The sequence below is a fragment of the Mangifera indica genome, chromosome 19 (genome assembly GCF_011075055.1).
Source record: "Mangifera indica cultivar Alphonso chromosome 19, CATAS_Mindica_2.1, whole genome shotgun sequence".
Taxonomy (NCBI): Eukaryota; Viridiplantae; Streptophyta; class Magnoliopsida; order Sapindales; family Anacardiaceae; genus Mangifera; species Mangifera indica.
The window spans coordinates 10,711,950-10,723,120 of NC_058155.1; the positions used below are offsets into that span (position 1 = coordinate 10,711,950).

The 11,171-nt window shown below is 34.3% G+C and overlaps 2 protein-coding genes across 2 annotated transcripts; one reads left to right on the top strand and one right to left on the bottom strand.

Moving 5' to 3' along the window:
* Nucleotides 1-3,597: 3,597 nt before the first annotated feature.
* LOC123202587 (interferon-related developmental regulator 1-like) lies at nt 3,598-7,736 on the top strand. The gene is made up of 13 exons (XM_044618532.1): nt 3,598-3,876; nt 4,084-4,255; nt 4,474-4,554; nt 4,745-4,827; nt 4,916-5,031; nt 5,160-5,270; nt 5,450-5,559; nt 5,761-6,052; nt 6,167-6,244; nt 6,350-6,400; nt 6,511-6,600; nt 6,928-7,005; nt 7,470-7,736. The coding sequence occupies exons 1-13, from the start codon at nt 3,867-3,869 to the stop codon at nt 7,518-7,520; spliced, it is 1,323 nt and encodes a 440-aa protein (XP_044474467.1). The 5' UTR covers nt 3,598-3,866; the 3' UTR covers nt 7,521-7,736.
* A 614-nt stretch (nt 7,737-8,350) lies between these two features.
* Nucleotides 8,351-10,142, bottom strand: LOC123202915 (cytochrome P450 81Q32-like). The gene is made up of 2 exons (XM_044619064.1): nt 9,222-10,142; nt 8,351-9,120 (listed from the first exon to the last, which is right to left on the bottom strand). Exons 1-2 carry the CDS (start codon nt 10,140-10,142, stop codon nt 8,521-8,523), a joined length of 1,521 nt encoding a protein of 506 aa, XP_044474999.1. The 3' UTR covers nt 8,351-8,520.
* Between the last annotated feature and the right edge of the window lie 1,029 nt (nt 10,143-11,171).

Sequence of the window (11,171 nt, forward strand, 5' to 3'; positions counted from 1 at the left end):
TTGAATCATATACATATAGAAAAGAAAATACTAAATATCAATGAGTGGGGGAATTAGACAAACCTAAGTTCTCGTATATAATTCATTTTGAATCAAATCGATTATCGATCAGATAAAATTAATATTATTTTTCATATGGTCTCAACATAATGATATTTTGATGGAGAATTATTGTGTGAACATTGAGAAAGAGGACCTAACATCTTTTATAATAGTTTATTGAATCTCTTCATCAAAAGTCCAAGAAACTCAATAATATACACTTGTATTATAATAAATAACTTGGATTTTATTTATAAAGTGTATAGTGCATTCGATAAAATTGATTACAATATACCCACAAAACAAAATCCACTAAACTATACATTTATTTGGATTTTATTAAATTAAAATGATATCAACGTTTACCCACATTCGGGAAATTTTCTTAACATTTTATCCCATTACAATATTTGCGATGCTATAAAAATTCTTGGCATTATCTCCATCATACACAATCTTCCATCTCATTAAATCAGCCATTTATATCATTTGGTGCCTGGGTCTGCCTCGCCCCTTGCTACACCATTTCGTTCAACATATTTTATTCCAAAAAAAGGGAGAAAAGCAATGCAGTTGCAGACTTGCAGTTAACTCAGTTCAATTTATCAAACCAGCCATTCATTCATCAATGCGCATTGGGAATTTCTACGGAATCTGATCATATAAACAGCTAGATTTTGCATGCAAGGTAGTGTGAAGCTGTTTTTGACCTCAAAATCATGAAAAGCACATGCCGGGCAGAATTTTGGTAAGGCTAGTCAAGAATTCTCATGGAGGACTTCGTTTTTATAATGGTATTTACATTTTCAGCAACAGGGTATTGAATTATACTAATGTGGTATTCCAATATTGCTTCAATCTATTCATTTGTACATGGATGAGGCTTCAGGCCAGTTCAAAACTGTAGTGGCCACAGGAACCTGGGGTTAGATACACATATTGTTTTACTAAGGAGCTTATGGCACCAAAATTAATCGGCCATATCATAAAGCCAATAATGAAGAAAATAATTAAGTGAAAAAATATATGGAGAACCAAGCTAGGGACAGCTGAAATCCCGAGAATAATAATTCGGTTCAATACTTTCATAGAAGTAAAAAGCTGATGTAGATTGGTGTTCGTCTGAGCAAATCCCATTTCTGAATTGTGTTGTCTCCGGGCTCTAATGGCAATGGCCTACCACAGCCTGGGCTTTTGCAAACTGGGGCCCTAATTTAGGTAATGAAGCATTCACTAGAAAGCCCCGAAGCCCGTCTCATCATGTATGCGTACCAAAGTGTTGGCTGAAAAAGTGACACAAATCGAAAGGTGGAGAAATCTAGAATAATTAATTGTGGGTATTTGTCTGGTATTGGCGGTCCAATAAACTCTCTCAATGGCGAGTCCTTGTACAACTTTGCTTCACAGGGTGAGACCAGGAATAACAGACCTATATGCTTCATACTTCTCAGTCCTCTTGGAGGAATTAGATTGTAAGAAAAGGGAATTCAAACCTTTCTTTTCTATACTTTTCCTCTGCAATTTATAGTTTCTGATGCATCGTCCTCTTAATCCTGAAGAAAGAAAAGGAGCGTTATATGATTGCAACGTCATTCCTATGAAGTATTTAAGCTTTTTAATTTTCAAAAGGCCAAAAGACTATTTCCCACCTAAGGTTTGCTGAAACGACAGAGTCCCAACTGTTCCAATCATCCATGAAAGTAAGCACGAACTTGAAACTAAAAACTCCATTACTGAGTGTCAATGCAATGGCAAAGTATGTTCCTGAAAAAAATTATTAACATTCCCGTAAAATATTGGAGAAGGTGTTTCAGAATTCAAGAACCCCTCATCTAGGAAGAAACAGTCTTGAACTTGTCTCCAGTCTCCATTTTCTTAATTGGATACTCTATTCATTGTTCAGCTTCTTTATTTTCATTTGACTGAAATCTCAAAATAGTTGGAAAATATATTGTTAAAGACTCTTTATCTGAATCATACCCAAAAATGGTAACAACATCCAACGGCATTGTATTTCCATTCCTCTCCAAGGGTTTCATGAAATTTATTTGAGCATCAGAACCTTTAATGTGAATCTCGGCTACCCATCTCCCCCATGGCCTTTATTTAATTTTCTCACACCCCTGTATTTGTTCTAACTTTTAAGCTAAGATTTCGATTTCACCCAGACGATTTTCAGTTGCTGGAAATGTACAAAATATTATTATTCCAATAACAGAAAAACAACCTTTGAAACTAGTTACCGTAAATGTTCAAGGTATGAACCAGTCAAAAATGGCGTAATTGTAACCCAAATCAAACCGTGTGTTCCATTTTTTATACACAAATCCAGAATTAAAGAACATTTACTGTAACTAGTTTCAAAGAAGTTTTGAAGATGGATTCAATTGGTGAAAAGGTGCAATAGATCTGAACTAATGTTTGAAAATCATACTTGTAAAGGAGAGGAGAAATCAAGACATTGATAATGAAAATGATGAAAAATTCTTAGCGCGAATAAGAAGTGAGTTGATAGGAGAACTACTTTTGTTTGAAACCCAGATGGCTTCACAATCATCCGGTGTTCTAAATATTCAGTAGGTGATGAAATAGCTCGATTCATTGAATATTAAACAAAATAAGAAACACAGGAAATGGAGGAAAAAAGAGAGTTTGGAGAGAGAAAATGAAGATGATAAGTAAAAACAGCGCTTCAGTTGCGGGGGAGAGTCAAAAGGCCAGGAACAGTAAAAGACTATTTTGTCCTTACCTTTAATGGATTTTATTAACGGAAATATTTCACGGGTGGGGATTGGCTTTTCCAAACTTAAGCGATGGAAATTTGCCACTTTGGCAAATCTTGGGTCTTCGGGCTCTTTTCAAAATATTCTTAAATCCCACAGCTTATCCATTATACGGCTTTATTCAAAATTATAATAAAAATAATTTTTAATTAATATATATTAAATAATTTTAAATTAAAAATAAAATAATATTATAATAATATTAAATAACATTTCAATTGTTATCTAATAATTGCCTTTTGATAATTAAATAAATTGGATTAGACCAATCTATTATAAATAAACCTAAATATAATAATAATATTGTTTATTTTTCAATACTTAAAATAGGAACAACTAAATCATCTCTTATTAATCATATCATTATTAAAAATTATTGAATAATTTTATTATTTAGCAAAACATATGAGATAATATAAATTTATGTTAATATTTTATTTTAATTAAATAATAAACTTATAAATTTATCAAACTAATCAATATCAAACTCAAATTACATCTCTAGGTAAAATACTTTTCAAATCTAAAAATTAGACGGATAGAAATAAAATTTTGTCTTTTAATGGAAAACTGCGACAATTCATTAACTGCAGTCTTATCACAAGTTGTTCTTTCCGATTCGTGGCGCCTATGGATTCCCGTCAAATCGTACGTCGGCAAATCTGACCACATTATCAACGGACGAAGATCTCTCCACGTAATGAGCCACACAATTACTTTTCTGTACATCGCCACACGTCCCCCGAATATTCCATACCATTCAATGTGAATAATTCCTTTTCTCCCACAACCTCACCTGTGATTTCATATTTCTAACTTTAAGCCTCCCATTTTTTCTTCAGCCTTCCTTTCTTTAGTTCAGTAAATCCTTCAACATTTTAATGGCTGCATCGTCATTCAACTCACTTTTGTTGTGTTCTTTGATTTCAATTAATCTTGGTTCTGTCTTGTTTTGGAAAAATTTTCATTCTCAGTTTAGCAGTAGTCAACGTTGTAACTTTTTCTGCCAACAAAACTAGCTAGGAATAACCAGCCGCCACCATGGGAAAGCGTAGGTGTTTCTATTCTGTATCTTTTAAATTTTAAACTAGTTCGATAATTTTTAGGCGAAATTAGGGTTCTTTATAATAAAAAAATTTTAATTACTTGCTTAAGTTTTGTATAAATTTTAATTGATTGATTGATTGATTTCAAAACAATGGAGAAATATTTTTGAGTTATTTTTAGGGGAATTATGTTATTTGGGACAACATCGCAGGTAATACACGGCGTAAAAATGCAGCGATGTTAGATAGCGAAGACGATAATAGTAGTGTTAGTTCGACGTCAACGATGAGGTCTGATTATATGTCGGTGTCTGGTACTGAAGAAGTTCAGCTTGAGAAAGATAGTTTGTTAGATGAAGCTTTGGATGCTTTATACGAGAAAAGGTGTGTTTAATGTAATTCATTTTTTTATTATTTAGTAATTGATTTTATTAATGTTTTTCTTGTTAGCTATTTCTTTCATAAATCAAAATTAAGATAATCACCATGCTTTTTAGTTAGAGTATGATTTCAAGTTATTGCATCTTTTGATCTGTAAGATCGATCTTGTAATTTGCTGAATTTAATGTTGTTTTGTTAAAATTTCCTTTTATGGATAAAAGGGGCTCCACAAGAGAGAAAGCTTTGGCCTCCATTATTGAGGCTTTCAATAACAGCTTGCAGCATCAGTTTGTTGAAAAGAAGTAAGTAGACGGTGCCATTTATTAGAAGTAGAAAAATTCAGATTTATTATAAACTTGTTTATTAAAGATGTGAATAATGTGGTTTCTATTTCTTTCCAAGTTTATGAATTAATAAATTAGGATTTATCAGGCAATATATTTTGATGTAGACATCCATTTCCATTCTCTTATTTTGTTGTGGTTTGTGTAGATTCGCCACTTTACTTCATCAGTGCCTGGGTTCCATAAAACGGGGCTCCAGCAGGGAGATAGCTTTAGCATCTCAGGCCATTGGTTAGCTTTTGATCCCTCTTGTTGACTTTTATTTCATGTTTTCCCTGCATTAATTTAATGTTCAATGCTATGTTTGTTTAATTTGCAGGCTTGTTGGCTTTGACTGTTGGCTTTGGCGACAATGCGCGGGAAATATTGGATGAATCAGTCACTCCAATTTCACAGGCTCTAAAGGCAGGGTCTGAGTCCTTGAAGACAGTAGCGGTATGTATGATTTATATAACATTTCAGTTGGTTTGGAATTCAGTTACTAGCCAATCATTACTTTCACTTGTTTTATTCATGACGATTGTCAACCGTTGTTCTTATGCATAAGTGGTCTGTGATTGTAGCTGCTCGAGTGTTTGGCTATCATAACATTTGTTGGTGGAAATGATCTAGAGGAAACAGAAAGATCAATGGAAATTATGTGGCAACTTGTTCATCCAAAGCTGGGTTCTAATGTACTTATCATATGCTTGCTGTGTGTAGTTTGATCGCATAATTTACACATAAATTTCTAGTACCAGTCAGTATTAGTATTCACATTTTGCTATTGTTGCTTTGAGCTAGTAAATTTAAAACTATGATTCATTCTTTTGTTAATTTCATGGAGTTATTGACTATGCTGTTCCATTGAAAGGTTGTCTCAGTCAAACCTTCGGCAACTGTTATAACAGCAATGGTGTCTGCTTGGTCATTTCTTCTTGCAACATTGGATGACCGGAAACTTGATCCTAAACACTGGCAGCAGTAAGTAAACCGTTATTTTAAGTCATTCTTCCTTCTCTTCATTGGCGTATTAGTGTTAGTAGGTTGGGTAGATTGACCTTGCAGGATATGGAACATGAATGAATGCATAGATAACATAGCCCCAAAACTTGAATCTTTGTGGCCGAAAGTTTGTTTAAAAAGTGATGGAAGTATTCTTATGGTTTTTAGTAAATCATGCAGGTCTATTTCATATTTTTCTAGCCTGCTTGACAAAAATGACCGATCTGTACGCATTGCTGCTGGTGAAGCACTGGCATTAATTTTTGAGATTGGAAGCCTGGAGAAGTTCTCTGCTGAAGCTAATGGTTCTAATGGTGGCTCTCAAGAAGGATATACTCATGTACAAGGATTGAAAGGAAAGATACTCAATCAGGTCAGAAACCTGTCTATAGAAGCAGGCGGTAAAGGGTCTGCTAAGAAAGATCTTAACAACCAGCGGAACTTGTTCAAGGATATCTTAGAGTTTCTTGAGGTATCACCTTCTCTTCTTCCTATAATGATTCCTTTTCAATTATTTAGCTAGTATGGACTATATAAGTCTCATTCTTAGTGGGCTTAATTGGTGATCTTACTTTCATAATCTTAGGATGGATATTGTCCTGAAACCTCAATGAAGATTGGTGGCGAATCACTTAAGACATCAACCTGGTCTCAAATGATACAGGTTTTTCTTCTTTCTTATCCCTTTATCAGTATATTTAAATTTTGAGTGATTTTGTCATGGATGCTAGCAAATTTTGCAGTATCTCTAATTTCAGTTTTTCACCAGTTGAACTTCTTAAAGCACTTTCTCGGGGGTGGCTTCATTAAGCACATGCAGGTTGGTTGTCTTAACTAAGTATTGCCTTATTCAATTTCTGTGTGCTGTTGATATATCTCATTCTTTTGGTTATAGGATATTTTTGATAAAAAATTATATTGAACAAACAGGAAAATGAATTTCTTCATGACGTCCTTGGATTCACTCCTAAGCGAAAGTATCTTCCAAGCAATGAGCACGGAATATCTAGTAGTGAAAAGGTGCGTTGATTCTTCTTTTCTTATTTATTTTGTTGTCCTTTACTTGTTTTGTGTGAATTATGTTATAGCTATGCAGTCTTTGGGTAATTCTTTTTTTCTTTATCTGATGCTTGCATTCCTGGACATTGTCTCAAATTTAAACATTTGACTTTCTTTTCCTTTTGATTTGATAACTCAGATTCATTAATTAGAAAATTAGTTGGCCTCTTCAGATAGTTAACCGTGATGAGTAGTTTAGAAATCTGATCAGATAAATGTGGGAACCATATTATATATTGATGATACACAGCTTCAAATGAGGATCATTGATTTGCCTCTTATTTGCAGAGGATGTATAGGTCACCAAATTCTGTAGTCAACAAAGCAAGGACACAATTACTGAACAAGCAGCGAATGCTTTCTGAGGTAGATTTATTTCCAATTAATTATTTTGCTTCCTCTCTTACTATGGATGCTTTTAAATGTGTAAATGTGTTGTTTTGTCATGATGGTGTTTAACTATGCGAACAAGAATATATTCCACCGGGTCCTTCTATTGCCTTGGTATGAAAGATAATGCTAGTTGTCTTATTCCATTGATTAGAGAAGTTGAGTGGTACTAAAACCACCCTTAACTTGTTACTTAAGTTGGTGATACGGAGTCCACCTGGCCGTTTAGGTAATGTTGTGAATGTAAACTGAGATTTTCTAATTCTGGATATGTGGAAGCTCAGAGGCAATTATGGCCTCAGACTGATAGTTGTGACATTAATGTAGACCCGTTAAAATTATGCTGTGTTATCTGCTGGTCGCTTTTGTGTTATCAAGAATTTGATGTTACTATTTTCAATTATGCTGAGTTTAATTACCCTTTTCCGTCTGGGTTTCAGGGTAGGAATGTAGGACACTATGCCATCACTTTGGGCAACGAAGAGATCTAGTGTCTCCACCTCCTGCAATCATATTGTGGGCTCATGTTATCAGATATTACATGAAAGTTTATTATCATTGCATGGATAAAATCTTTTTGGTTAAGTTGCTGGTGGCACTAAATACACTGGTTGATCGTACTTGTAATTCTTTACATTTGTGGTTTCTTCATTTTGTTAATTTAAGCCACCAATAATTAAACTTTATTATAAAAAAATATTAAAATATATTATTTTATTAAATTTTCTTTTTGAGTATTATTATAAAATATTCTTTATGAGGGTTTAAAAAAAAAATTAATAAATTGATAGAATTATAACAAAATAAGCAGGTAGAATTATAGCAAAATCAAGAGTATTTGCTCTTTATATTGTTTATCATATTATTATTAGTAATCTTATATTATTTACTGTATTATCAATGAAAATAGAAAATTATTAAAATTTTTTATTATTTATATAGATTATTAAATTAACTTTTTTATAACTTTATAAAGCTCGTTTGATTTTAAGGTAATACGAGTATTTTAATAATCTATTTTTTATTATTTATATTTATTTGTTTGATTTATCAGTAATAATTATAGTAATATTTTATTACTGATAAAAATATGATAGATAATAGAAGTGGTGTTTTAATTATTACTTTTACTATATTAAAAGATTTTTAAATTAATTTCGATTTTATTATAATTCTATTTTTATTTATTTATTTTAAAGATAAAAATAAAAAATATTTTAGAATAATTATATTAATAAATATTTAAATAATATAATTATTTAAATCTATTGAATATCAATCTTTTTAAGAATTTTTTTGAGATAATATTTTAATTTTAATAATAAAATATTATTTAAATGTGAGGTCACGTTTACAAGAGATACCATAACTTGGCATGTGGAATGTAAACACCATAATATTTTTAGGAAAACTCATCAACTACCTTGAATTAAACGTTCAAGAGGAAATTCAAAGGAAAAGTTACAGGAGTTTTAAGCAGCAGTTTTCAATTCAAAGTTGAGCAAGCACATGAGTAAGTGCTTCACGAGGTCGAAATATCATCTTCATTAATTTGTGTTTCGCCACATCTTGGCTCTTCTCATCAGTCTCAGCCTCTTCCCACTCAAAGCACTGTATCAAGGTCCCCAGCGACAATGCCACAAGTCTATTGGCTAATGTTGATCCAGGGCATATCCTTCTTCCAAAACCAAATGGGACAAATTTAAACCCTCCCTTTTCTTTTTCAATCTCTTGGAAACGCTCAGGCATGAATTTGTTGGGCTCTGTCCACAACTCGGGGTCCCTGTGCAGGCTATATATGTTCACCATCAACTGCGTGCCGTGCGGGATGTGGTACCCTCCGATCGAGCAGTCCTCCGATGACTCGCGTGGAGGTAAAGTCGATACCACATCAAGTCTGAGGGTCTCATTAATAATGCAATGAAGGAATGGAAGATTAGGAAGGTCCTCCTCATTCAACAGTCTGGATTGTCCAACCACTTTGTCAATCTCGTCCCTTGCTTTCCTCAGGTTCTCTGGATTTGACATGAGCTGTAAAATAGCTGCTTGCATTGTGAGCACCGTCGTGTGTGTGCCCGCTATCAGCATTGCCTGAAAAACCAGTCACCAGCGTCATCAAATGGCTGAAAGAATTCTATATTGAACAAAGCTGATAACGATTGTGTTTGATTTAAAGTTGTTTCGGGCATTACCGCCATATTTCCTTTCATCACTTCATCGATGTAGAATTGGGGTTCGAATTCCTTTAGCTTCAGCATGACATCGATGATGGATTGATCAGTCTGGCTACCGCCACTGCTAACTGAAGGAGTTTTATTTAGATTTTGATGCCCATCAAGCATGGCCTGCAAAAAAGCATCTCTCTTTTTATGTTTGTTGTGGATTTTCTTCTCGGCTCCATGACGTGTCAACCATCTCAGAAATGGAAAGTAGTCACCCAGGGCCAATGGCTCGAAAGGACTAAACCACTGCTTAAGCTCAGCTAATTTGTCTCTGCCTCTGTCTGTGTCGATTTCATTTTCTTCAAAGCACCTATTACCTGCAACCATCTTCATTATTACATTAAAATCCAGCATGTAAAGAAACGAACTCAGTTCCACTGTCACAACCCCTTGAGAAGATCTTTTGAAGAGATATTTTGTCATGTGTCTAATTTCTTCAGTGCGAATGTTTGAAGACATTTGCAGACGCTTTGGTGAGAATACTTCAACGGCAAAGAAGCGTCTGAGATTGCGCCAGTGATGGCCATACGGAGCTCCAAGGCCAGTGAAGTTGTACTCTAAACCCTTTCTTGAGGGCAACAGCGGACGATTGCTAAAGATTATATCATTTTTTGAGAAGCATTCTTCAATGTCTGCACGGGTGGAGAGTACGAGTACCTGTCTGGAACCCAAGTGCAGAAGAAACAAAGGACCATACTTGTTGCAGAGATCATTAAGAACTTCATGCAAGGGCAATTTGAAGAGCATTTTTATGTAGAGGAAATGACCTATTATAGGAAGACTAGGAGGCCTAGGCAATTTGTTTTTACGTTCAACTCTTTTAGGAACCGTGAGTTGGTAGAGAAGGAGAAGGACGGAGACCAACACAAGGATATAGTGCAGAGCTTCCATGGCGGGGTCAACTAAAACATGAGATATACAATGGAAACATGGCTTTTTATATACAATGGAAATCTTCAATACTATCGACATGAGAGAAATTTGATGTCACTTTCTCTTTATCGTTTTTATCATCATCACCCTTGGTCGTATGTTGTGCTTCCATTGGTCTTTTTTTAAGTTTACAGATATGATCGGCTCTTTCACTCTGACAAACGGCACAAGATACCACATATATAGAAACTGCCTTGGATCGGCTTCTAGAGAGTGAATCACTAGTAATCAACGCTGCCAAGTATGACATGCACTAGACTCTTTGGATTTGTAGAAATAAAAATCGTCTAAAGAAGATGCTTCCGGCATAAGTAAAATTGATTTTACCTTATTACTGTGACCTTAAAAAAAACCTCCTCTTGCTTTCCCTTTTGGAAAGAGGAATTGTGTACTGATCGGCTGTAACCAAGCTTAATTATCTCATATTACTGCTATGACTTTGTCCTCTGTAATTGCATACCATGGAGATGAAAGAGCACATTACAAGACATGATATGTAACATCCCTCCCTAGAAGTACTACCCATCAAAGGAGAAATGTTACGAATTAATATTCGTAGCGTCTATATTTTTTTTTTCTTTTTAAAAATACTTTAAAATAAACGCATCATTAAAAGTGTTTAGGAAGTATTCCAAGAAAACTAAAAATCTAGAAGCGAACAAAAGATGTATATACTCATATGAAGACTCATCTGAAAGTATCTGAAAATAGGGAGTAATCATATGTAACTGTACCATAATCTCAAAAGTCAAAAGTCCATAAGATCATGCTACTGTATGCATATAATAAAAACCAGAGATAACCTGCTCCAGCTGGATCTACCTACGCTGACCTGACCCTGCCTCGCAGCTACCTCGATCACCTGTACCTGCAGTCAGGAAAGAAAAGGGAGTGAGTGATAAGAACACTCAGTAAGGGGAAAAATTAAGTAAACTATCCTTTTTTCCTGTTCAAACTCACTTTTGGGACTCAACCCCACATCCTAAC

Excerpts from the sequence above, each read along its gene's own strand:
- LOC123202587 (XM_044618532.1), top strand. Across the intron at positions 4,555-4,744 it reads CATCAGTTTGTTGAAAAGAA|ATTCGCCACTTTACTTCATC; the intron begins GTAAGTAGACGG and ends TGGTTTGTGTAG. Across the intron at positions 5,271-5,449 it reads ATCCAAAGCTGGGTTCTAAT|GTTGTCTCAGTCAAACCTTC; the intron begins GTACTTATCATA and ends TTCCATTGAAAG.
- LOC123202915 (XM_044619064.1), bottom strand. The coding sequence starts at position 10,142 with ATGGAAGCTCTGCACTATATCCTTGTGTTGGTCTCCGTCCTTCTCCTT. Across the intron at positions 9,121-9,221 it reads TGATGAAAGGAAATATGGCG|GCAATGCTGATAGCGGGCAC; the intron begins GTAATGCCCGAA and ends CTGGTTTTTCAG.